Source organism: Cicer arietinum, chromosome 8 (assembly GCF_000331145.2).
Source record: "Cicer arietinum cultivar CDC Frontier isolate Library 1 chromosome 8, Cicar.CDCFrontier_v2.0, whole genome shotgun sequence".
NCBI lineage: Eukaryota > Viridiplantae > Streptophyta > Magnoliopsida > Fabales > Fabaceae > Cicer > Cicer arietinum.
Window position 1 is genome coordinate 2908669 of NC_021167.2, and position 26484 is coordinate 2935152.

The following is a 26484-nucleotide window of genomic DNA, read 5'->3' on the forward strand; positions in this document are numbered from 1 at the left end:
AGAGAGAGAGAGAGAGAGAGAGAGAGAGAGAGAGAATTTGTCTGTACGAGTCCAACCTAAGTTTTGTATAGCTGGACAGGACACTCACGCTGATTTTACGTTTACTTACTCATAATCATTCAACCTACCCTCCTTCTTCTTCATAATTTCATCATTACCCCGTTCTTCCTTTCACAACATTAGCTTTCTTTTTTTTTTTGTTACAAAAGTATATACTTGTTTTTCATATTAAATATTTACATGTATATTTTATATATCATTTTTAAACTAACAAATTGATTAAAATATTTTATCATGTAAATAATATAATTGTTAATAAATAATTTGTGATATGAACTGTAGACACTTTCTTAATTAGCACACAGTAATTGAATGATGGAAATTTGTGAACATCTTTAGTGAAGGTGCATCAAGAAGTTGTAGTCCAAAAATTAATCCAAGTGTCATTAACAACAATATGATGTCACAGTGTTTCTCTCAACGAAAGCATAAATAGATAGTTTGATTATCAGGACCCAAATATTAGGCAACACACATACCACAAATTAGTCAACAAATATGCAAAGCACAAACACACCATAAATAGAAGCAACAAATAATTCCTATCACTCACCGAAGAGACTGCAAGTTAATATTCATCTACAAAATTGTAGGCTAGTTAGATGTATGCATCAGTGGTTTTGCAATGAACACAAAATCTAGCTTATTGAGAAGGCACTGATTTTTTAGTGCCAACCTTGTTCCTTATTTTGTGACCGAGACAAAACATACTCAAAGCCATTGAAAATATTATATTGGGTATTGTCCAATACTAGATGAAGCAACATCATCATCTTTATGCATTCTGCTCATGGGTAATGGTACTCTTGAGTGCATTGAGGTCTAATTTAGGCACAAAAACTATAGTAGTTTTTCCGTGGAAGAAATTATTTCCTTTGGCAGCATCCCTTTCATCTAAAATAGCATTGTCAGCCGTTTGTGCATTTAAGTGTTTTTACTCAATACCAACGTAGAAATCAAACTATATTCAGTAGATCACAAAGAAAAAACATTTAACTTTGATCCTAACTATACTTAATACTCCTAAAGCCATGCATATGTATGATTGGTTACAATATATTGGTAATGTAAAAATTTACTAAATAAAACTCATTTTAATTGATATATAAAGGAAGCTTTATGTACTAACCATATCTACTATTATTAAATATAGGTAATTTGACCATATCAATTTGGAAATTGTGACAATAATTGTTTTTATAAAATTTTGCTAAATAATTTTGAATATTTAATTATTTATTTATTGATTTGAAATAAAATTGAAAGAAAAAAAAAAGAGGAGCTGAACTGAAATTTTGGATAAATATGAGAGTGACACTTGAAAATTATCTTATTTAGAATGACTTTGTGTATACTACTAACTAATAGATAATAGATTAGATGCCAATATAAAGTAAATTTAAAAATAACTTTAAATAAGTATTTAAAAAAATAGTTTGGTTTTATTAAAAGTAAAAACTTTAAAATGGGAGCCGTGTTATAAGAAAAACATTTAAACATGCAATTGATATTTGGTTTTTTTTTTCATATATCCTCTTTTGAAACAAAAAATTAAAATACATTTTAAAATTAATAACAAAAATGATTTTTTTTTATATTTTCAAGATGTCTCATAAGCAGATGCGACCATCTAAATATGTTTTTTAACAAATGAAAAATATATTAAGTTAATATATAAAATATAATTATATTAAATTGTTGAGTGTAAAATATTTTTAATGTAATAATAGTCAAGTAATCGAACTCTAAGAATCATGCTTCTATACACTTTCTAATTTTAAATCCACAAATGTACTGGTAGTGGTACTAGTAAAATCTGACGCATTCATACATACACGTGTAGGATATAAAGAGTACTGAAAATGATATTAGGTAGTACCTTCACTATATTCATGAAAAAAACTACTAGTAAATTAACTATTTTCTTCAACAAATCCACGCGTTGCGTTCTTTATCAACTGATTAAGACTAAAATGATATTTAATTACCTTTTGAATTTGACACGTTTGTTTTCACTTCTCACAAGCTGTTCAAGAAAATACAAATTACTTTATTCGTCTTCTTTTTTTTGCGCTGTGTCGATATTACCTTATCGATTTGAGAATTTGGGTTACGGGTATATTTTATTGAAACAGTATAATATACAACAGTGCCGTGCTTATTATAAAAAGTATTTGTGACAAAAGCACATGTATCTTCAGTTACTTATATTAATTATTACTTATTATATAATTTATAATTGTTATTATATTAAAATTTATTTAAACAGATTCTTTATGCGCTTGTCGCATCCAAACTTCATATAAGTATTGAGTTATTTCTTTAACAAAAATAAAATAAAATAATTTTTATTTCAGAATGTTAAAAGAAGTCATGAAATGGTTTTCGACAATTACATACCAAGGATACACTAGTCCCTCCAATTATTTCCATCTAAAAATGGGAGTTTAAGTTGTTAATGTGGATTCCTTGATTTAATACTCTGGAAGTGCTTAACCAGTAGATGAAATGAGTCGAGCACTCATCTCTTGCACACATAACAAGCCTATAATTTACATTAAAAACAATCATCACACCTTTATATGCCACAAATTGTGAGTGACAACAGTTGCATAGTATATAGCTTTCAGACACATGATCATGTCTTAAAATATGAGTATAATTACATGTCAGGAAGAGCTGAAAGGGTTCACCGCATTCCTGGCTTGCCTTCTATACAACTAGTCAATTTGGCGATTTTTGGTGCCGTATGGATTACTATATTCAGTATTTCACCGACAACATTGTCTGCTTCCAAGATCGATACCCTTTCGACAAAACCTTTCCATGTAATGCTTTCTCCAACAATTTCACCTTAATCCCAAACAATACAAAACTTCAGTAAGGTAAAAGGGTTATCCTTTCATGTTTCAGCCCGGAATGTGCCTAACTGTATCTTCTCAATGCCCCACCAACGCAAATCATATTATACCAATCCTTCACTATGGGTGCCACAAGAAGGCAATCCTTTGGATGTTTTGTGCAAACATATAGCAGCACAAAAGAGAGGCACAACCCGGTTGCTGATTGCAAAGAATATAACCCATCAAAGCCACATTCAGCTCCTAAAGTTCCTTAACCGTTGTAGTGAATTTTCTGATTCTGGGAGCTCTGACCCTGAGGCTGCTGTTGAGAAGCCTGCATGTTCAGTGGTTGTGTGTTGTAATGAGCAAACGGCTGGGAGTAGAGAGAATTCATCTGCCAAATAAACACACAATTTACCAGAAGAAAAAAGGGAAATTCACAATAAAGACAGACAACCAAGCTTGTCAGTGACTTGGGTGGTTAAAACTTACAACAACCACACCCGACCAATTTTTCGTACTACAAAATTATTATTTATTATTACAAATAAAAAAATAAAATAAAAAATAAAACTGGAACAGAGGAAACCTGTGATTGAAGAGGGTTGGCATTGGCAACATTGAAATGGTTCTGTGTTGCATCATCTTGCAATGGATCGCTGAACCCAACCTGAGTGAATAGACCCTGAGATCCATGGCCCATGTAGTCCTGTGAATTGAGAGAGAAAAGGAATATTAGAACAAGAACAAAGCAGCCTGAGCAGAGAAAAAACAGGCACACAATAGCAACTTCAGCAACCTGAGACATAAAGTCATTTCCAGAACCAAAACGTGAATATCCAGCTTGAGAATTCTGGTTAAGAAAGTTCCCTGGGAATCCACTTTGTGCTCCTTGTGTCGCATAATCAACAGCATATCCACTTTGAGAAGCCTTAAGGTAGCCAAAGTGTTAATAAGCATAAAAATAACATATAGATGTTCACATCTAATGCATATTATTAATGAAAAGGAAATAAAAAAGCTAAAGTACAAAATTAACCACAGTAGTTCACAAACCTGTGTAGAGAAATCAGTTACATTATAGGGAACATGAGATCCTTGGCTCTTGAAGTCATCACCCAAGAAGTCCTAATGGCAATTAAAATACAGAAATAAAGTCCTGAAGACAATTGAAGCACAGAAATGTATCCAAGCTTACATCGAAAAATGTCAAGCTTTTACCAAATTACAATAGTACCTGAGACATTCCAGGAACAGAAAACTGATCTCGAAATGACTGCGCTGACCCTTGGACTGGTATCTAAATTCATGAAAAGAAATAGTCAGAACTTAACAGAACATGAAAACGACAGGGACATGAAGATAGATCACGTGAACCTTAAATGGAGAGATTGCATACATTATTGGCAAACCCAGGTTGAGATAATGGACCAACAGATGGCTGACTGTTAGGATTCTCTAGAGCAGGGAAATTAAACGTAGACCCAAGATTCCCAATAGGCTGTTGGGTGCCTTGTTGGTGTGGAAGATGATTGCCAATTGGAGCAGCGGAATTACCTCTCCCTGCCCCAAAACCCCGACTCCCTGGAGATGGAACGTGAGGAACTGCCCCAACAGGTCCATGAACAGCACCACGAGAAGGAATGGCATAAGGTTGAGATTGGGGACCGCCATGGAAAGGAGGCATGGGGACCCTAGGTACAGGATACGCAGCAGGATGCAGTCCAGGTTTATGGGTTCCATTGGGTGGACCAGAAGGTATATATGATCCTAAAATCAACAACAAAAAATTGTCATTGTAAAATCTATGTGATTGAAAAATACCAAAAGCTCCAGTAAGCAGGAGTATCGGAGATGACATGAACTTGAAAGACACCAATAAACTTTGGAAATGATATTATATTAGAAGTATTTCAGTCGGGCATAAAGAAATAGTTATACCACAAGGGTAACCTAGACGAGTTTAGAAAAAAAATAAAATTGACCCTAGCCACCAAATTATAAATTACATACCCCTTCCACGGCTGTTCCTACGATCTGAACTTGTGCCAGCACCAGGACTAAAATTATCATTGGCAGCAACTCCAGGTCCACCCCCATAAAAAAGCCTTCGTTCATTGTAAATCTGCATTAATAAGACCAAGTACCACATTGATATGTAATCTTCTTGATAAAAAAATGTCTCATCAGAAAAGCATGTCACCGAATGCATTAAATTTAACAGTTCCCTGCCATAAGGCAAAAATACAAAAGTCAACATTCAGCAATTCTTTAACACCTACCTTTTTGGGTTTCTGGAACTGAACCATACTCTGCTTCAAATTATTTAAAGGCCCTTCTACTAAGCATTCATGTTCCTGTTAAGAAAATACGGGAAGAGTGTAACTTGTTCAGAAAAGGAGATAAGCATGGATTTGGAATCACTCTTAAAAGAGGAGAAAGTTATATCAATCAACCATAAAAGACCGGTTCTTCTAGTTGTATAGATTACTGAGGGGAAAAAAATTTGTTACTTCCAAAGAGAACTTCTGGGGAAAATTCAACTGTTTCCAGAATATGGGTGCATATAAAAAACTATTTTCGGTAGTTTGTACAAACATTTGAAAATTCCGGCCCAAGCTGGGACAACATATATTTAAAAAAATCAATACCAGAATCAGAAGAATTTTATGGCGCACACAAACTACCTTATAGTGAGTCAATAAACCATTCCACAGAGGCTGCTTGCTCAGAACTTTAGGGTTTCCCAGAATTACAATACCATATCTTGCTCGTGTGAGAGCAACATTAAGCCTCCTAGGATCATTCAGGAACCCAATTCCCTAAAAAGGGTATAGAAGTCAATAACTGATCAATGCGATTTTAAATAATGACATCATGCAGACATTTGAAGCAAGAAAACTTTGAAAGGCCACAAACAATTGCAAACGCAAAGGACAAGTTGGCAACCTGATGTTCATTACTTCTAACACATGATAGAATTATATAGTCTTTCTCCCTTCCTTGAAAAGAATCAACACTAGCAACCTGAAAAGAATCAAAATTAATGTTGTAAATGCGGCCGGGTCATATATATAGCATGTAAAGAAGGTATCGGTATCAAACCTCAATCTCTTTGTAAAGTTGCTGCCTAAGAGCACCATTTCTTGACATATAGTTTACAATATAAGCTCTTTGCCCCTCATAAGGTGTTATGACACCAATCTGTTCAACGTATAAAAAAGCAAAAAAAGATTAATACTAACAACAAATTTATTTGCAAAGGATTAATTTGTAAATCAAAAGATACCTGACTTGGAACCACACCACTTTTTAAGAAAGTAGTTACAATCTTTTCAACATTTGCAGCCTCGGTCCTATTCAAATAAGATGTCCCACTAGCGCTTATCTCCTCTTGTCCCATCTATATATCACAGGTGAATAATTACAAGAGGAGGGAAAAGAACATGGAACAAAACTTATGATATGTACCAAAAATAGAAGAACAACAAAAATTTGATAGCATTTCAAATTCAAAGGACTACCACATAAACATATAAGCCACTAGAAAATATAACAACATTCACATACAGGGTATATGTATTTACAATACCTGAACATAAAAAAACATGGGACGGTTGGGTACAGGCCATGGAAAATCAATTCCTGAAGATTGCCTCTCATTAACAGTAACTCCATTTTGCAGGGTGCCTTCATAAAAACTATTTGAGGGAAACTCTGAAAGGCATGGATGCATACGGTACTGGACCTGATATTTGCGAGAATAAAATGAAACCTTTTGGTTAGTACAGCAAATAAATTTAGAAAAAATAAGCCAAACTAGACTAACTCAGCATGAGATATTCCAACCCAGACAGAACCAATGATGCAGTTTGTCAACAAAGGTGAGAGATGGCAATTCACAACAGTTTCATTCATATATTCTCACATGGAAACTAAGCCAATTACCTGCAACCTAATTGGTTTGACACCAAGTAGAACAAGGCGTTCAAAAAGTGACTGTGCCAACCCAGCACGGGCAGCTTTCTTGCACATAATCACTGGACCAAGCTGACAATGATCACCAACAAGAACAACCTAAACAGAAACATCTTGTTAAAAACATGACAATCAAAAAGTACACTGCCTGTGCAGATTGACAAGTACCTGCTTAGCTCCAAGAACCAAAGGAATGAGGCACTCGGGTTCTGTTGCTTGAGTGGACTCATCAATAAGTACCTTAAAAATAACATATCAACTGTGTAAGAATTGAATAAGGTATAGCCATTATAGATTGCAAGTAACATATATATCAACCTGACGGAATCTAAAATTTGCCAGTCGGGGATCTCCAGCACCAACACATGTACAGCAAATCACATCAGCACTCTGAGAAATCTCCCTCTCGGTGGCTCGCTTAAGTGCTTTGTATTTTTTCTCATCACTGCTGGAAAGTTCTCCTGAAAAATGATATAATAAAATAATTGTCAATTGTAACCCAACGCATAATAGTTGCAGTTCGGGGAAAATGTTAGATGCTATTATTTTTTGGACAAAAGAGATGTGCCAAATCATATTTAAATTCACTACACTATAAAGTAAAATGCACACATATCAACTCCAATTTGGCAATACTTTCTAAGTTTGATTAGAGATTTGAGCAAACCAAATGCACAAACCTTGTTCATCCTTCAGCTGTTGTAACTTATGAAGTTCACTTTTATCTGATGTGTCTAGATGTCGAACCTGCAAAACACCATTCACATGCATCATGCTGTAAATATAATCGCCGAACGCATTATGCAAGCAGAAAAATATACTGAGAACAGCCATGATATGAAAAGTAAATTGGTAGAAAGAAATGAAACACTAACCTGATAGTGAAGAGTTAAATGCTCAACAGGTGAGCTCACAGCTTCCCGTGACTTTGCACAAAGCCTTACAACCTAGAATGGGAGCATTATATTACACAGGTAGTTCAGTATTTCCTGCAAAACCAACTTTGAATAAACAGCAGACATACCTTCAATCCAGTAGCACTTATCTTTTCAGCCAACTGGTCCACAGCTACATTACTAGGTGCACAAACCAAAACCTGAAAATTAACGTTGAAGGGGAGGAAAGAAGTCAGTAAAGAGAACCCCGTGAAAAAAGCAAATGATATCTAGAAAATGTTTAAGAATATACCTGTCCCTGACCTTGTTTGGCCATGTGATATACAAGTGCTGCAGAAGTGACAGTCTTACCAGTTCCAGGTGGTCCTTGAATCAAACTAATAGGCCTCTGAAGAACACTCTTGACAGCAAAAACCTACATAGTATATCGGTGATTTGACACCAATTTCAACATACATATTATTTCTGGCACAATCTCGCAAAACGATATGGCGGGGTATTTCACAAATTCTATTTAGGGTCTTCAATAATTTACAATTTTAAATCGTCTCCTCAAAAGCCCAGAGGGATGGAGTTGATGCTCCCATATTCATAGCATGAGTAGTTAAAGCAAGTGAATGATTTGAAATTCAAATTAATAAAAATATTATTGAAAAATGGATGTAAGAAAAGAAACTCCACTCAAAGGCATGTTTTGGATGGAGCCAAATCAGGAAAAGGGGGCAAAGAGAAGGTCAAAGATAGACAGCAAACAGAAAATAAAATGTTTTCACTTAAGCCTCCAAAATTCTCTAGCACTCGTGTTTCAAAAGTTTCCCTAATTGGGAGGATTTTGGAAACTAATTTGCTTTTATTTCCTTGTTAATTTTTCTATATCCCACCTAAATATCATGGATGTCAAGGACAATGGCGAAAAAAGGACAGCCCAACATCAAAAATAATGAGCAGGAAATTTTAAAACGTGTAAGATAAAATGTAAGAAGAAATAACGGCATACTTGGGAGGCATTCAGTTCTGGAAGCCCCAGTGCACCAAAGCGCCGAGGCAATGCATTGCGCACCATCTGAACCTCAACTTCATGACCCAGCAAGTGATGATATATGTAACTGCATATTCATATGTGATTATTCATATGTTATTATAAAAACCCAAAAAAGCAAAATGCGACGAAAACAGAGTCGTCAAATTTCTGCAATGGAGTTATGCAATTGCTGATTTTGAGCCAGACATCATAGGCCTCTACGCCATGTTTATATGGCGGATTTTTGGCTGGCCGCCATGATCCGCCATCTACCAATGATAACACTGCACAAGAGAATCATAAACTCCGGAGAAAAATCTCTTACCATAAATATTAGACTCAACAACAGAACAACCAGTTCCGAAATCAACCAACGCACAATAGCATACAGTGCTCATAAGAAGATACAATATATACTCTCCCATTACACATCCATTCCTAATCACTCCAATTAATAATGACTTGTAGAACTACAGCCATGTCCTTGCCAACGTAAGCAAGCATTTTTAATGAAAATGACAATCATGACGGCTACATTTTTCCATTTACGAGGCAAAACAAACAAGGAAAAAATAAACATAAAATAAAAGTACAAACTGCATGACATCATGAATAATAATGCCGTTGAAGTTGACTAATAATGCCGTTAAAGCTGAACCGATAGGTACAACTTACCCGCTAACACTTGTCTCATCAACAGCAAAGGTTTTCATAGCTCCTTGCATTCGATCAAAGCTGGTACTTTTCCAGACAAAATCAACACTGAAACCATGGTTGACATCAACTGGAACCCCCTGTACAACACAAGGGTAATGACTAGTGAGCACCAGCTACCTTAAGACCCAATACAAGAATCTCAAGACTACAGCTAAATTTACCTGACTAGCACGAAGTTCCAGTGCAACCTCCTCTTGTGCAGTTAGCTTAATCTGAAAATAGAATATCAATCACTTTACAAAGTACCTCATACAATAATTTAAAAAAGAAAACTAACAGCATATATTAATAACAATTTTCAACGCATTTTGAGGTAAAGAGTGAATGTCCAAAAGCTGAAACATCTAAAGAGTTCTCTTTATTCATACATACCACATGACCCACTGACTGCCACGAAGGATGAGCAGCATCACCAGAATAACGTAAACGCAATTCATCACCAGGTACAAGCCGCAACTCATTATCTTCCTACAGTAAGTCACAACATTGTTAATCAACCAGAAAAGAGAGAAAAATAAAAGAACAATGAAATTATTAAATATAAACTATGAAGAACATAGGATGAGAAATAATAAATATAATGTACAACTATAGCATGATAATTGCCCAGCAAGAAGAAGATATAGCACCTTTGGAAATACAAAGTACGCAACACGCTTCTTATTGAGACCAATATCCCATCGAATTGTGACGTTGTCCTTGCTTTGTGATTCTTTCATCATCTACATCAACATAGCACAAATATGATACCAAAGAAACATCACAGAAGATGGAACTGACATGATTCATCCGGAAAAAAATTTGTGTTTGATAAGTACCAGTAGAAAATAATAATCAGCTAAACAGCTAAGGTATAATATTATACAAAAGGAGAAAAGATAAAGTGTTACCTTATCATAATCAGCTTCAAGCTTAATGAGAGGCGCAAATACATTTTGATACTGAGGTACAAAAACAAGAAACAGTGTAAGACCCAAGTGTTAACCATGAAAATTGTGAAATCCTCATTTGTATAACAAAAGTAACACATCAGGAAGCCATCCTTAACACACCTGATATGCATCTTCGTATTTCAAAGCCACAGACTGAGGTTCATCATCTACACCAGGCTTTTCAAGGTCCTCAAAAGAAGCATCAGGATTTGTCTTCCACAATTCTTCCACCTTATTTATTTGCTGTGCACTTATCTGGCGTGCCCTTAACTGTTCCTGTTCAGATGGAATCTGCAGAAAACCACATTGTCACAAAGATAGACCAGACATGTAACCTTAATCACTAAAGACAAAAGAAAGTGGGAAAGAGAGTAACCTTGACAAGCCACTGCAAGAAACACCTATCATCGATCAAGGGGCACCATTGACTAAGGTCCCAATTCATATCCTTCAAGGCATTAACACTCAAACAAGGTTCGCGACATAGAAGAACAACTACACTTTCTGTCTTCGCAGATATAAATCCAAGGAGAAACACATTACGACATCCACAGTTATAGCATTCAAGAATTGTTTCTCCCAATGGACTGTCTTTGTGCAGACAGACTTCCTTGTGCTTTGCCCGAACCTAAATGAACAACAAAATAAGCAGCAAACTAAGCAACGTTTACTCTTCAGATACCACGCAGAAATCAGAATGTCACATTGGACAATTGGCCATACAAACAAAATTAGGAACAAAGGTATTAGAGAGAAAGTCACTAGAAAGTCTAGAAAACAACAACCACGTATAATCTTTTTCCACTTGGTGAGGTTGGTTTCATGGATCAAACATTATCTTCTCTAAAGAATTCAACGCATTAGGTAATGTTCTATCATGACTGTTTTCTAAAGTTTATCCAAGAAAAAGTAATTAGCGGAATATAGGTAGGTAATTTGAACATGCAAATTCCAGATTAATTTTCTTGTTTCATCAAAATAACCTATATCAGCCATTCATGAGAAACAAACAGTATATATTCCATATCCATGCTTAAAAAGTTATAAGTGTGTTAAAACATGAAATATCAACGGCTGATTTCCTCGTCAACAGCTGAGATATCTTATTTTTCCTTTTAAAGGTTAGAGAAGCCATATTCATTTGATGTCTCCTTCACTCTATTTATTTTCTTTCGCTTTTGCAAATTAAAAATTCCACAAAAATGTAGTTACTAGCTATGAAGCACAGACACCTCTGGGAATAGGTGTTTAGTCGTGTCCGACACTTGTCGGACCTCATATAAGTATCCCAAAATAAAACTTTTTCTTCGCATTGATTAGACACCTTGGACATATCTCAAACACATCCACAGGGGTTAAAGACGTGTCAAAGCAATGATGGGGGTTAAAGACACGAAATTTAACTACAACATGTTTTGTTTTATAGTAGTAGATGCATCAATGAAGGTGACAAACCGTCATATGTATGTTGGTGTCCTAAGTTTTCGACATTAGTTGTGTCGACGTATCCGTGTCCATGTTAGGTGTTTGTGTGGGAGTTTGTGCTTCGTAGGTTACTAGTCTATATAGTCAGTCATATACCAAATGTGATAATGTACATCAAAACATGTAAAAACCAGAGCACAAAATTTGATGAATGGCAAATTGAAAATACAAATCACTGGGAGGCTTGCAAATTAGCTCTAGATCACAGTTTTAATTGCAAAATAGAAGCATTTGGATGAGTTGAATAGCTCAGGCAATTCACAAACTCACCTATTTAGTGGCTATTATCAGTTGAGTTGTAACAAATCCAGTTTGGATAAGTGCCAATCGAAATGAACAAAATATCAAACTTTTTCCCCCAAATTTCGGAATTTCTTTCTATGAATAAAGTAATAAACAGCCACAAATGTCAAACCAGACATGCGCTGGAATAGAAAATCTACTAGATATATGAAACACGGCATTTGAGAGTATAAAAACAAGAAAAATGCAACATTACCAAATGCCCAGCTACATATTGTATTGAATCTACGGTGCACTGGAATAAAAAATCTACTAGATATATGAAACACGGCATTTGAGAGTATAAAAACAAGAAAAATGCAACATTACCAAATGCCCAGCTACATATTGTATTGAATCTACGGCCTCTGATTTACACACAATGTACTACTAATTTTCAATTTATTGATGATATATTAAGCATTATATGCATTACTAACATTGTTTCATGAAGCACAAGTTTGTCAAAATCAAGCTCAGAAAGGAAGGTAACCAATCATAAATCAAGGAATCATAACATGGATCTTCAAATCCTACCAAATATATCCAAATATAGTTCCATATAAAAGTATAATAGTATAATTAGTTATATAATAAATTAATAGTATAATAATATATTGAAAAGTTCAAGTGCAGAAGCACATAATTATTAAATGGCTATTTTATTATTACATTAATCCTTGTTTTATTATAAATAGTGAGTAACAAACCCCTTAATATAATATATATTTCATTTCACATGAGGTCAAACACAAATCCCACTTAATAAACATCAAAAAAGATTTAAAAGCACCCAACATCAGCTTTTTCAAACTGGGCGAAGCTTGAGCAAGAGGAAGAAGACGCAACCAGCATGCACAACAGTTTCAACTTTTGAAGAGCAAAGCAGATGAAGAAAACAAAGTGAACATAACTTATAACAATCAAAACAAATAACTAAGTATGTGGCCATAACCATTGTCTTCCTATAGCTGCAAAGCAACTTAAATGGCAGCAGTTTTAACAAAACTCGTGAAGTTCAGGGAAAAGGGAACAAAACCAAGTTGCTATCCAATTTTCACTTGGTAAAACTGTTCTGCCAGCTGATACATTCATCTAAATTTACTGTGTTCAATCAACATCAGTAACTGGATTTGATTTAAAAAACGAGATTGGTCAAAATTATTATAGGCACCACTCAACAAACCCAATTCTTTCAGATAACTAATTAATATCTAACCAAAATAAATCCTTACATGGGGACTTATGAACAAGTAAAAATGCCCTTTTTATATGTGAATGGGAGGATGGCAAAATATGCGATATACTAAGGTCTTGAACCCAATAAATAGGACCTCTAAAGCATCGTCCACGGTACAAGCCATTAACTAATTCTCTCCAAGTGACTTCATTCATTTTTATAAAAATTGGAATATGAACTAACATAAAGAATCATTATCACACACCATATAAATGGTTTCGCAATTTCAGATGGTTGCCTCAAAACTATCTAATTTCAGGTGTGCGTTCTTTTCACCAGTAATTTAAATGCGTGTAAGCATAAAAGAACCACATTTCTGACCGACAAATATTCAATTATGCCATGATCACACTTCTCCCCATTCCAACCTATGCCATATAGTTAAACATTCCCTTACTGACCAATTAATAAATAACCAAGTTATCCACTACTAACCTATAAAATCAAGGAAAAAGTAAATTCAAAAAAATCAAAACCATAAAAATAATAATTAAAAAAAGACGATAAAAACACACCAGATGATTCACGATGTGCGATCCGGAGGTGTTTCCACGAGAATTACAGAACCATTTGCGACACGAAGGTACATTGCACCTAACGACGCAAGCTGGATTAGAGACCCCACAATAACGACAAGCATGTTCAGTGAAATCCCCTTTACCATACTCATAATTATCATCATCGCCGGTATCCTCAAAATTTAACCCGCTCATCCCCGCAGCAAGCGAATCCACCATCTGACTGCTTCCACCGCCGCTTCCTGACCTCCCTTTCGTCGCACTTCCGGGAGTCACAGAAACAGGCGATGCATCCGACTGATGATCCGACACGGCTCCGCCTCTTTCCGACGGGTCAGCGAGTGAATCTGATGGCGTTGGCCATGCAACCGGTGACCTAATCGGGTCACGAAACTCTGGATAGTCGAAATCTTCGCCTTGAGTGTTGAATTCGAGGAAAGTATAAGCGTCGTTGCCTGTGTCAGGTTGCGAAGCGGTGTCGAATAAATTGTTCTGCTGTGAGTCCATCGCATAGGGGTTTTCCGGAATCAAGAAGCGCGCGATCTTGTTGGGGTTGGGGTTTTAAGAGAGTACGTTGTGTTGAAAGATGAAAGGAAAGGGGTTATGAATTTTTGTGATTAGGGTTAGGGTTGGATGTGAGGAAGAACAGAGAGAGATAGAGAGAGAGAGACTGAAAGACACGATATGAAAATGAGACACATTGAATAGAAGAGAAGTACGTAGTGAGAAACCGGGGAATGAGCTTAAGCGCGCGTGTGATTCTCACGTGAACTTTTCCATTCTCTCTACAATTATCACGTGTCGCAAATTTACACTATTTTTTTTTATGGTAAATAATTTTTTTAATTACAAATAAAAAATTTAAAATAAACATATAATTGATTATTTTTCTCTACGTAAATATAACTCATTTCAAGAAGACATCATTGAATTTCAACCTCTGATTTATTTTAAGTAGTACAAGTGAATTATATTTTGATGTCTTAATTAATTAGTTAAAGATTTGATCATTAATCAATGCGTGTAGGAATATATATATATATATAAAAGAAGAGATCAACTTTTATATTAATCTATGTCTCAAAATGAAAAATTAGTCTCTACAGCTATATGAAATAGTACATTTGAATTAAAAAAAAAAAGAGTTATTTAATATATCTATTTGATATTGAAATTGTAGGGTTTAAAAAATTGATTTTTAATCTTACAAAATAGTAAATTAATGCTTGGAATTAAAAATTGTCAATAAATTTGTTCTTAAGTTATAATTCAATTAACAAATATTAATTTTTTTTTTGTTAAATATCTTATCTCTAGCTCAAACGCGATATATCACATTTGTGTGTGAGCTTATCATAATATATTCAAAAAAATTGTCAATAAATTTTAATAACTCAATAAAAAAAATCATCTTAATAAATAATAAACAAATTTAACAACATGCTTTAAACATATGAACTCATTATTTCTAACCTTAATAAATAATAGAAACTCTAAATTAATTTGTTGTTTCAAAAATTTGAAAGAAGAAATTGATTAATTTTTACCGTTTTAAACACCAAAATAATAATTTCCTTGTAAGTTTTTTTTTCTTTCAAATTCTACCAATTTTCATTGTCTAATGATTTGGATGTATTTTTCTCAATTTTTTACTATCACCTATAACTTAGTTTTAGTGTTTGAACGAACCCTCAAAGGGTAAATCAAAATTTGCATGTGTTTATTTCAAAGTAGTCTTTCTCATTTTTTTAATCAAAAGAGAGGATCGTAGTAGTCCTACATTGCTCGTGCAGTTTTTATTTAAAAAAACCATCACAACATACTACATCGACGTGTAGTTTTCTTCCAAGTGTGATCTTCCCAACTCAAAGCAACTTTGTTCTTGATAGATACACAACTTACAATTAGATAACTTACAATAGTTCTTCTACTACGTACTTAATGTAAAACGAGCAAATGTGAATACTCGGATAGAACAATTAAAATGAAAAAATTAAGGAAATAATACAATATTCATATTCGTCATCATGTAACTCAGGCATTTATGCTAACATTTTTTTTCTTGCCAACTAGACTTGGGATCATAATTTTGCCACCGATATTCACAGTCATTTTAAAATCCTTTTTGACAACACCATAAAAGTGAAACATTTATTTGGTTAGTCAAGTGAAACATGCCAATTCCAACTTGGGAAAACAAAAACACAAATGATTAATTCGTTATTAAAGTTATATGACCAACAAAGTGAAACGTTTGTATGGTAATCGAGTAAAACTTCTCTTTATTTTTAGAGAGATTTCTCTCCTTCCTAAATGTAAAAACTAATGTATTTAAGATTAAAAAAGTACTCAAACATCCGGAAAAAAAATAGTATTATAAATTGGATTTCTGAATAAATGCATCAAACATAGAAATTGGATTTCATGTTTTTTTTTTATTTTTCATTTTTCATTTTTCAATTCTAAATTCTTTTTGTTTTTTAACTGTGGTTGTTCTCTAAAAGTTTTTTTTCCCTCTAATTTGAATCAAATATAAGAAAAAATGAAATAAAAATTTGATTTCAATTTCTAAATTTAAAGCATGATTTCAATTTCCAAAAAATGAGAGCAATTTTCATTTTTTTTTATATTCAATATGTGCTCCATATTATCCTTTTTATCAGATTGCTAAAAAAACTTATGTTCTTCTTAGCAATTTATGGATTTAAAATTCTAGAATAAACATAAATGAGTTTGGATAACGCTACCGAAGTTGAACGAAAAATTAATAATAAAGGTTCATAAAGGACTTATATGAATCAGAGTATAATGACATTTTAGTTGAAACAAATAAAAATAAAACCGCAAAATATTAATATATTCAAGAGGTAGATAAGTTTTGTTTTTTTGTACTAGAGCGTATTTTCATTTATTTATCGATACACAAGATTTTTCCTATAATACTTGGAGATGTTTCCAGCCTATACTTCATCAGGGAACCTTCCCTCTTTTCTTTCTTTATCCCATTCTGTAATCTGCAAAATATAGAAAAATAAATAGATAAAATTTTAAAATAAGTAAAACATTTAGTTATTTAAATAATTTTAAGAAAAAAGTTATATTGGAAAGTATTTAATGTATTCCTTTTCTTAACTTTTGATAAAATGTAATGAAAGTATTTTAATCTCATTATATTTGATTTTATAAAACCAAAAACTTGATTTTATAAATAAGAGAACAACAAATTTATTTTGAACAAAATAAAGAAACAAAAAAAATGCATTTATACCAAATAAATAATAAAATATTATTATATTATATATTTTTTATTTAAATATATATTTAATCTTTACAATTATAATATTTTTTTATTTTAATTCTCGTAAATTTTGTTGTTTGATTAACATTTCTGTAAATATAGTTTCATTTTAAAATAGTCATTTAATTTAACTTTTTTTATAAAATTATAACACCGTTAAAATATAAGTATTTTTTCAAAAAAAAACTTAAATATAATTATATTATAATTTTTTAAACATAAAATTAACTCTAAATATTTCAGTCTTCTTATCTAAAAAAACCTAAATTGCATCCTCGTCCTACAGTAATTTCTCAAGTTGTGTTGCAATTCATAAAATAAAATAAAAATCTGAAAAAGCATAATGAATTTGATTAAAAGTTCAACCATGTTATCATGACGTATTCTTCGTCATCACTTACCATTACTAGATCTATAACTATAATTTTCTTATTTGTCTCTTCTCCCTCTACAATCAAATTTAATCTCACTTTTGGACTTTTTCATATACTCTCCTAAAATCCCTTAATCTTCACGCCAAGAAAAAAAAATTTGAATCAAAGTAAATTCTATAACTCACTTATGTTCAACAAGTATCAACGGATGAAAAAAAAGATTATGATAACGATTAACTTGAATTTCAATACGGTGATGAATCTCAAATGGATTAAGATGTTAGTGGCGGCGATGCAAATTACGATGAGAAAGATGGTTGAAATGATGAAGAACGGTGCGATTTAGGTTTTTTAGGAAAGAAAATTGAAATATTTATAATTAATTTTAGGTTAAAAAAATTATAATTTAATTATATTTGAGTTTGTGTGTGTTTAAAATTTATTATATTTTAATGTTGTTACAAATTTTGTAATAAAAATTAGATGAAATGACTATTTTAAAATTAGCCTATATTTACAAGAATGTTAACCACACAAAAAAAAAAAAAACTTACAATGATTAAAATTAAAAGAAGTTATAATTGCAAAGACCAAAAAAATATATTTAAATCTATTATTTTTTAAAAAGTGTGTATTATATGTTTTCTTATATATATATATATATATATGAAGATACTACAGTATTGTATATTATAGGGAATGAGAGAACTCCATTTTATGTCCTTTAATACTCATGCCATACACATGAGAAAGTGATAGGAACTTTTTAGTAGTAGTAGACAAGCAATCGAATTCACACACATTCTCAATCTATACCAACTTTCGAACATATCGGGGTTGTCCGTCCACCCCTATTTTTTAGGACATAAATTGTCCTTGTGAGACAAATAATGCAAAGTTATAGCAATTATGCTACTCACACCCCTCTTTTTGCTACATACACTCCTCAATTTTTTCATAAACGAAATATCCAACATGTCATTGCTTATTTGTCTCATTCTATAACCCTACTTTGTTTATTCGAGACCATCATTAACCTGGTAACTCACACATCACAACTCATTAATAACTCAAACATCATAACTCATACTTACACCCAATAAATAATCCAACAAGGTATGTTTATTGATCTACATATTGTAGTTAAAGTAATCCAACAAGGTATGTTTATTGATCTACATTTGAGTTTGTTTTTTAATATGAGAATTTTATGTGACCTCAGTTCTCGTATGTTGTAAATAATTAATTATACGTGAACTGAATTCACTTACATATAGTGAACTGAATTCACGTACGTTATTCAATTTAAGAAATCACATGTACTACATGAATACAATTCACGTACACTTACGCGAATACAATTCACGTTCACCTAACTGAATACAATCCACGTACACCTACGTGAATTTAGTTCACGTAGATTGCATGAATTCAGTTCACATACGCAAACTCAACTCATGTACGTTCCCATGCAATCTCAGTTCACGTATGTTCCAACGCAAACTCAACTCATGTACGTTCCTATGCAAACTCAACTCATGTAGGTCTTATGAAAACTCATTACACATACGATATTGAATTCATGTACACAAACTCATGTCACATACGCATATTGAGTTCACGGTGTTGAAGTTGTTGAAAATTGAGGAGGAAGGAGAATGAAGTGTGAGAAAAAACATAAATACGAGTATGAATATTAGATAGAAGATGAAAATATAAAGAGAAATTGAGATTTAAAGAATGATATAAATAAACAAAGATATTTTAAGTATTTCGTTTTTATGAAAATTTGAAGGACGTGGGTAGCAAAAAGGGGGTGCGTATGTAGTAAAATTGAAGTTCTAGAAGCATACCACAACACATAAAAGTAAATTTAATTACAGAAGTTGATACTTTTGATCTGTAAATCATCACTCACCCATTCGGTTGGACACATGGACCTAAAATGTCTCCCAATTTTCTCACATTCAGATGCGTTTTCACCTTTATGCTGAATACACCTGATTAGTGATCACACGTGACTTAGATGTCATATGGTATAAGTGCTTCTAATTATCAAGCAAGACAACAAGGGATAAGCACCCAAAACTTACCTGTGATATTGCACATATTCTGCATAACAATGGCGTGTTTGGTAATTAATTGGTGGTGATTCGACATTATTGTTGGTTGTCTCTACTTGTTCTATCCGTTTCTGTAAAATAAAAGACACATACAAAACAAATTATTTTTTAATATACCATTATACTAAACGACGTTGGAGACATTTAATATATCAGTAAATAGTTAAGAATATTATTCAAATGCTTAAAATTAATCTATTTGATAGAGTTTAACTTTTTGTTGTTGAAGTGAAAAGTTCGTTATTAGATATTCTATAATTATGTATCAATATTGCTATACGAGTCTTAGACATGTTCTAAGGACCTCTTAAAGATTCTTAAGACTCAATTAAACTTTTATTTTCAACCACTTTAACACATTAAAATATATTCAAAGTGTATTTATAAAAAATATAATAATAAAATTATATTTCCTATCTTAGATAGAGTCCCCTCCTTAAATTTTTTAAATAAAATTATATTTTTTTACTCTCATAAAATTTAGAGGTACACGTATAAACGCAGAAAGAAAATATAGATATAATATGAAAAACATTTATTTTTTATTTTTAAAATATTAATTAAGTTTAATGTAAAATTAGGCACGATACTCATCCTATATACGATTGACCCCTCCTATAATTTCTCACGAAGTATTTTCCCCTGTATAAAAATATGGTATTTATGTGATCATATTAATGATCGATCATTTATAAAGAGTCAATAGTACTTATTTGATAGTTCCATCTCCCAACTCAATTTTGTTGGATGTTGGCCGGCCTTGTCAATGATATATCTAAACCCTAATTAATAAAAAAAGGTTGTCATTTGATAGTGTTATATATATGCTGTGACATACTTTCCCGTCTCATTTTTGAATGGTGCATAATTTAAATAATAATAATTAATTGTATTACTTTAATGATAAAATTAGTTTATTTATTTTTAAATGACCTTATTTACTAGGGTAAATGGAGAAATTTGACGAATTATAATACAATAAATAAAAATATATTAATAAAAATAATAATTAATGTTATATTAATAAATATAAAATAATAAATAATTAAAAAATATAAAATTGATCTGAAGAATCATATAGGAGAGACTAAAGAATTGGAGAGTGTGGTTTTAGGTTCAACTTTCACCTTTGTAATATACTAATAAATTAACATTGACGGTTAAAAAAAAAAACTTAATAGTACATGTAGTCTTTTAATTTAATTTTAATTTAATTTCAGTTAATGTTTTTAATTTTTTATTTTATTTTTTAAATTAAGTCATTTATTTTAATTTTAAGTGATAATTAGATCTTTTATGTTTTTAAAATGTCAACAATGTTATTTTTTTTACAAAAAATTAAAAAAATTCATCAATTTTTTAAATAAAACCCATAAAATTAATCATAATCTTTAATATAATACAAATTTTATTCAAATACATAACTTAAATATTTAAATAAATTCGCATTTTCATCTCCAACAACATCAAATAAATAATAAAAATATGAGTTTATTTAAATATTTAAGTTATGAATTTAATAAAATTTACATTATATTGAAGATGATAATTTATTTTATGAATTTTATTTAAATTTTTTGATGAATTTTTCAATTTTTATAAAAAAATAATAATATTATTGACATTTTAAAACATAAAAGATCAAATTATCACTTAAAATTAAAATAAACGACTTAATCGGAAAAAAAAATAAAATAATTATTTTAAGATAGAATTGTTTTTCTTATCAAATGTTTTTTTTATAGAATAAGCCTATTTTTTTAAAATAATATAAATTAATAAAATACTTCCTAACAATTGGTTTTAGCTTGTGGACAATTTGAAGATAGATATGAAAATGAATATCATCAACATAGATAGCTAAATAAGTAAGAATAAGAATGTACAAATAAAGTTTAATTACCTTATCATTGTTGGTTGAAGAAGGAGGAGGAGGTGGAGAAACAGTACCAAATTCATGGGCAGGCCTTGGTGCTTGTTCACCCCTTGCCACTTTGCTCACATCCCTTGCTCTCATCTTGTCATGTGGATCCATCTGCGCCCCCGACATGTTTATTGCTAATCTGTGCCTCCAATCACTTTTGGAATTGAAACTATACAACACATGCACGTTTTAAATAGCACATTAAACTTTAACATGTATGGTTGTTGACTTTGTTTCCCGTTATAAACCAGTTTGGTGTGTCTTCTTCGACAAATACTAGACAACGCGTCATAGTTGAGCAATGCCATGTTGCATATATATTATGACACCTAGCTTTTGGTCGTTACTCGTGTCAAAACTCTCTCGCCCACACAACATTGCATGATAATTTTGAACCAAAGTTTGATCGATTATTATAGGTAGATAGGCATTTAATAAATAATCTCTATAAAAAAATAAGAATTATATTTTGAAATTGGTAAATAATCTCTGTAAAATAGTTAGTTTATGTCAGATGATAATGTAAAATTATTTTATATTTTTAGTAAGTTTATTAAACTTTAAATAATATGTACTTTTAATTTTAGTATGATATAATATATCAATTAGTTAAGGATTTTATTAAAAAAATAAAAAAATCATAAGTTTGTAATGTAAAAAATTAAAAAGGCGTATAGAGTCAATAGTAACACAAATTCTGTTTATAATTTATAATTCTTCTAAAAAATTATGATATTTAAAAATAGTATACATTAATATAAAATACATATAAGGTGTAAAGTTGCATCTCTAAGATTCTATCTTCCATGTTAAAAAAGAAAAAGAAAAAGTCGTATAAGATGAGAATTTTAAAATGAGTGTAAAATATTTGTATTTTAGTGTATGATTTGAAAAGTGATCAGTTTATTTAATTTTTTTTCTTTTAAATGTCAAATAAGCTTTTTTTTTTAATTTAAATTTGTATAATTTTTTAATGTGTTATAATCATATTTTACTATGATATTATAATGGAAATTAGCTAGTTTAGTTATTAAAGTTTAATTTTTTTCCAATCAGTTATTTAAGATATATTAGTTATATTTATTTGTATTATTAAATTTTAAGATATATTAAATTACGCATGTAATTATTTAAATTTAAAAAATATATTAAATTATTATTATAAATTGTTAAAATTTAATTGAAACATCGCAGCAAATTAATTATTTAAACTATTTTATATATGAATAAAGTTAAAAATATTAATTATTTAAATATATTTTTATTATATTATTTTTAAAATTATATATGTGTTTAAATTATTGTAGAAAAAATAATAATAATATTACTGAAAAAATAAATTTAATAATAAAATAATTATTGGTAAAAATAATTGGTGGAAGGAGGAAATCTGAAAGTGAAGGGGAATATTGGTGAGGCGAGTAGTGAGTAGTGAGTAGTGAGGCGCATCATTGATTCAGTGAAAATGGCGCCAGTGTCAGCTCTTGCAAAGTACAAGCTGGTTTTTTTAGGTGATCAATCTGTGGGTAAAACCAGCATCATTACTCGCTTCATGTATGATAAATTTGACAACACTTATCAGGTCATTTTCTTTCCTCCGAATCTATTCATTTACCATACTTCTCATTTTAATCCCAATCGCCTCTCAGATTCACTTATTCAAAATCATCTTTAACAGATCACGCCTTTCCTGTTGGGATCATGCCATATGTTTCACTTTCCTATTATTTTTATGCAATTGCCGGGTTGTGTTTTCTTTGTTGCTGCTATTCTAACTATGTATAGGTAAAGAGAATAATTTCAATTCTAGGTTTTAGCTTGCTTCTAAATTAAACTCATCATTTTATACAAAAAATAAATATAACAACGACTTCATATCTCTTGCATGCTCAATTCAACAATGAGGTGGTAAGGATTGAGTCATTAGGAGGTTAGATTCTGATACAATGTTAAATAACTAATTCTCCTAACCTCAAATAGTGAGAGGGAGTAATGTGATATTCTGATTTAAGTTATGCAACTTGTATTTCGGAAACAGTAAATTATATAGTCTTGCCTGTATATCATTTTCCTACTGTTTCTCCATCATTATAGGGCTCTTAAGCTCATCCATTTTCATTCCATAATATCCTGTTGTTACCATAAAATTCTGGTTTCTGTCACAAACTTATTACTATTAATTTTCCTGACAGGCTACAATTGGTATTGATTTTCTGTCGAAAACTATGTATCTTGAAGATCGAACTGTTCGGCTGCAGTTGTGGTAAGATGTGGTATGATCATTTAGGAATTTTATTGGGAAAGGAAATGCACTGGGAAGGGTGAGTGGGGTAGCTTCCCCTCCCGTTGTTTGGTTATTTTAAATGAAGGGGAAGGGATGCGAGGAATTCTCTCAAGTAAATTCCAAGTATTCAAAATTGTGTCTTGTTTAGCTTTATGCACTACTTCACGTGTTCGACAATTGCTTCCTATTTCCTTCATCATTTAATATGTGTAGGTGTGTTATTTGTGTATACTATTTTCTGCCCCAGACCCTTACTTTTTTCTTCATGTGGTGACAGGGATACAGCTGGGCAGGAAAGATTTAGAAGTCTTATTCCAAGCTACATCAGGGACTCGTCTGTTGCTGTCATAGTTTATGATGTTGCAAGTATGCTGTTTAGGATTTTTTTTTCATCGGTTCCTTTCTTTGTGCTTCTTTCACACTATCAAAGTAGATTAGGAGAAATCCTAAAGGGAAAAGGCACGTGGCATAAGAAAAATAACCGCCTCATATTTTTTTTTTCCAAGTATAAATTACATTAAAGTGAATGAATACAAGAACTCCTAAAACATTGTTCAGAGCCAAGACTTTGTCAATTAACTGAATCGTAGTGAAGAACCAAACTTTCTCTAGAAGTAACTTTTCCATAGTCACCTTCTTGGATCTTTCTGGTGCATGTTTATTTTGGCATTTTGCCCGAAGACTTTGAAGGTCTCAATCTGATAATTCTGTTTTCTATATAGGCCGTCAAACTTTCCTTAACACGTCAAAGTGGATTGAAGAGGTTCGCAGTGAGAGAGGCAGTGATGTTATTGTTGTGCTTGTTGGGAACAAAACTGACCTTGTTGAAAAGAGGTAATAGCTAATCAACGATAAAATGACTTTGTTAGATGACTTATACTAGCTTGTTTCATGGTATGACTGTTTTCTTTTCCATTGATTAGCACCTCTTTGATTCTGATTAGTTATTTATCAATTTTAGGGCATTTTAGTATCTTTTCTCGTGTATATATATATTTTCGAGATACATCTGCCTTTATGGAAGATGGGGCTGTGGACATCGGGAAAGAGGGACAATAAAAACATCCATGCACAGATTTTGTCCAAGATGACATGTCCTTTCAACGTGGTTGATTAAATTGCCTGGGAAACTGCTAAAATAAAATGTAATTTTTCTTCCTAAAAGAAACTTCTAGCTGAACTCTACCTGAAACATGTTTCCTCACTTGGTAAACTTTGAAAATACTTCATCGTCCTACGTCGTAACCTGTACTTTGTGAATATTGCTTGTGTTTTTAAAACTGCCGGAAGGTCGCTGTTAGTGTACTAGTATACTGTACAAGATAAAGATTTTGGAGATAGGAATTTGGAGTACCCTATATCATGTGAGTATCTTATGAGAGCTAGATTTTCTCCTAGGATTTATATAGTTGCTGGAATTCTTTGTCCCTTGAGACATTCCACGTGTACTCTGCACCGTTGTTTTGTTGTCTTGTACACAAGTGTTCTAGATTTTCATTCAGCTGCGCATTTCGGGTGTAGACTTATATTTTTGGACAATTATCATTTGCTTGTATCTATCTATAGGCAAGTCTCTACAGAGGAAGGGGAAGCTAAATCTCGTGAGCTTAATGTCATGTTCATTGAAGCTAGTGCAAAAGCCGGCTTTAATATAAAGGTAAGCCTCTCTCTTCTTTTGCAATAACTTGCTTGTCAATGATCAGCCTCTGAAATGATTACTAATAACAAACCTAAGCTCATTGGGCCCTGTGTGCATGCATTTTTCTTTCTCATTAACCTTGCAAGAATAGTTGAGTACGATTTCCTTATAATAAACCGCATCCATATAAATTATAAGCTATTGCTGTAGGTGTCATATCCTAATGAGAATGCTGACAACATCTGGTTGTTTTTACAAGTCAAATTAAATTTTCAACAATTGGTTGTTTCTACCACTCAGCTTAAATTTTCTGAAATAATAGCTTTATGTGGATTACCTTAATTTGCTAGCATATAAGTCTAGACTTCACATGTTACCACTTACCGGGTTCTGACTTTGTGTGTATTGCTTTTTGGAACTTTTGTTTAGGCTCTCTTTCGAAAAATTGCTGCTGCATTACCTGGAATGGAAACCCTATCTTCCACAAAACAAGAAGATCTGGTTGATGTGAACCTAAAATCTTCTGGTGGCCATGATTCTCAAACTCAGTCTGGTGGATGTTCTTGCTGAATGTGCGTTATCTTGATGTTCCTTGATCTTCATGCTTCATTTCATTTGTTTTGAACTGTGTGCCTCAAACTTGTAAAGGTTCTCTAGTATTTTAGACTTTTGACAGCATTATTTGAGTAAAAAAAGAAGAGAGAAAACAGATAGAAGAACTACTATTAGTAATTGATTAAAAAAATAGAACTACTATTAGTATTAATAGTGTTGGTTGGATGATTAGTTGGCTATTCTTCATCATTGTTTACTTCGTTTGAAATATATACATGGACAAATCATCATGATTGTTAAAAGCCTGCTGGTGAT

General features: G+C 31.9%; 3 protein-coding genes across 3 annotated transcripts; 1 reads left to right on the forward strand and 2 right to left on the reverse strand.

Annotated features, from left to right (window-relative positions):
• Positions 1-2611: 2611 nt before the first annotated feature.
• LOC101496050 (regulator of nonsense transcripts 1 homolog) lies at positions 2612-14673 on the reverse strand. The gene is made up of 29 exons (XM_004511702.4): positions 13970-14673; positions 10824-11075; positions 10568-10738; positions 10406-10456; positions 10145-10237; positions 9888-9983; positions 9677-9727; positions 9474-9592; positions 8775-8883; positions 8070-8192; positions 7906-7977; positions 7757-7828; positions 7562-7628; positions 7200-7342; positions 7050-7121; positions 6852-6980; positions 6496-6651; positions 6193-6306; positions 6009-6107; positions 5853-5930; positions 5591-5725; positions 5186-5260; positions 4917-5028; positions 4303-4673; positions 4141-4203; positions 3960-4031; positions 3703-3834; positions 3493-3612; positions 2612-3297 (listed from the first exon to the last, which is right to left on the reverse strand). Exons 1-29 carry the CDS (start codon positions 14477-14479, stop codon positions 3175-3177), a joined length of 3780 nt encoding a protein of 1259 aa, XP_004511759.1. The 5' UTR covers positions 14480-14673; the 3' UTR covers positions 2612-3174.
• A 2116-nt stretch (positions 14674-16789) lies between these two features.
• Positions 16790-21917, reverse strand: LOC101497582 (putative cytochrome c oxidase subunit 6b-like). Its single transcript, XM_004512145.4, has 4 exons — positions 21671-21917; positions 19738-19838; positions 19563-19644; positions 16790-16986 (listed from the first exon to the last, which is right to left on the reverse strand). Exons 1-4 carry the CDS (start codon positions 21815-21817, stop codon positions 16933-16935), a joined length of 384 nt encoding a protein of 127 aa, XP_004512202.1. The 5' UTR covers positions 21818-21917; the 3' UTR covers positions 16790-16932.
• Positions 21918-23071: 1154 nt separating this feature from the next.
• LOC101496604 (ras-related protein RABH1b) lies at positions 23072-26400 on the forward strand. The gene is made up of 6 exons (XM_004511703.4): positions 23072-23273; positions 23884-23954; positions 24253-24341; positions 24698-24809; positions 25542-25632; positions 26044-26400. Exons 1-6 carry the CDS (start codon positions 23157-23159, stop codon positions 26182-26184), a joined length of 621 nt encoding a protein of 206 aa, XP_004511760.1. The 5' UTR covers positions 23072-23156; the 3' UTR covers positions 26185-26400.
• The last annotated feature ends 84 nt before the right edge of the window (positions 26401-26484 follow it).

Coding starts and splice junctions, on each gene's coding strand:
- LOC101496050 (XM_004511702.4), bottom strand. CDS start 14,479: ATGGACTCACAGCAGAACAATTTATTCGACACCGCTTCGCAACCTGAC. Junction 10,238..10,405: donor TTGAAGCTGATTATGATAAG/GTAACACTTTAT, acceptor ATGTTGATGTAG/ATGATGAAAGAATCACAAAG. Junction 8,884..9,473: donor GATGAGACAAGTGTTAGCGG/GTAAGTTGTACC, acceptor ATGAATATGCAG/TTACATATATCATCACTTGC.
- LOC101497582 (XM_004512145.4), bottom strand. CDS start 21,817: ATGTCGGGGGCGCAGATGGATCCACATGACAAGATGAGAGCAAGGGAT. Junction 19,645..19,737: donor GAATATGTGCAATATCACAG/GTAAGTTTTGGG, acceptor ATCACTAATCAG/GTGTATTCAGCATAAAGGTG. Junction 16,987..19,562: donor CCATGTGTCCAACCGAATGG/GTGAGTGATGAT, acceptor TATATTTTGCAG/ATTACAGAATGGGATAAAGA.
- LOC101496604 (XM_004511703.4), top strand. CDS start 23,157: ATGGCGCCAGTGTCAGCTCTTGCAAAGTACAAGCTGGTTTTTTTAGGT. Junction 23,274..23,883: donor AATTTGACAACACTTATCAG/GTCATTTTCTTT, acceptor TTTTCCTGACAG/GCTACAATTGGTATTGATTT. Junction 25,633..26,043: donor AAGCCGGCTTTAATATAAAG/GTAAGCCTCTCT, acceptor ACTTTTGTTTAG/GCTCTCTTTCGAAAAATTGC.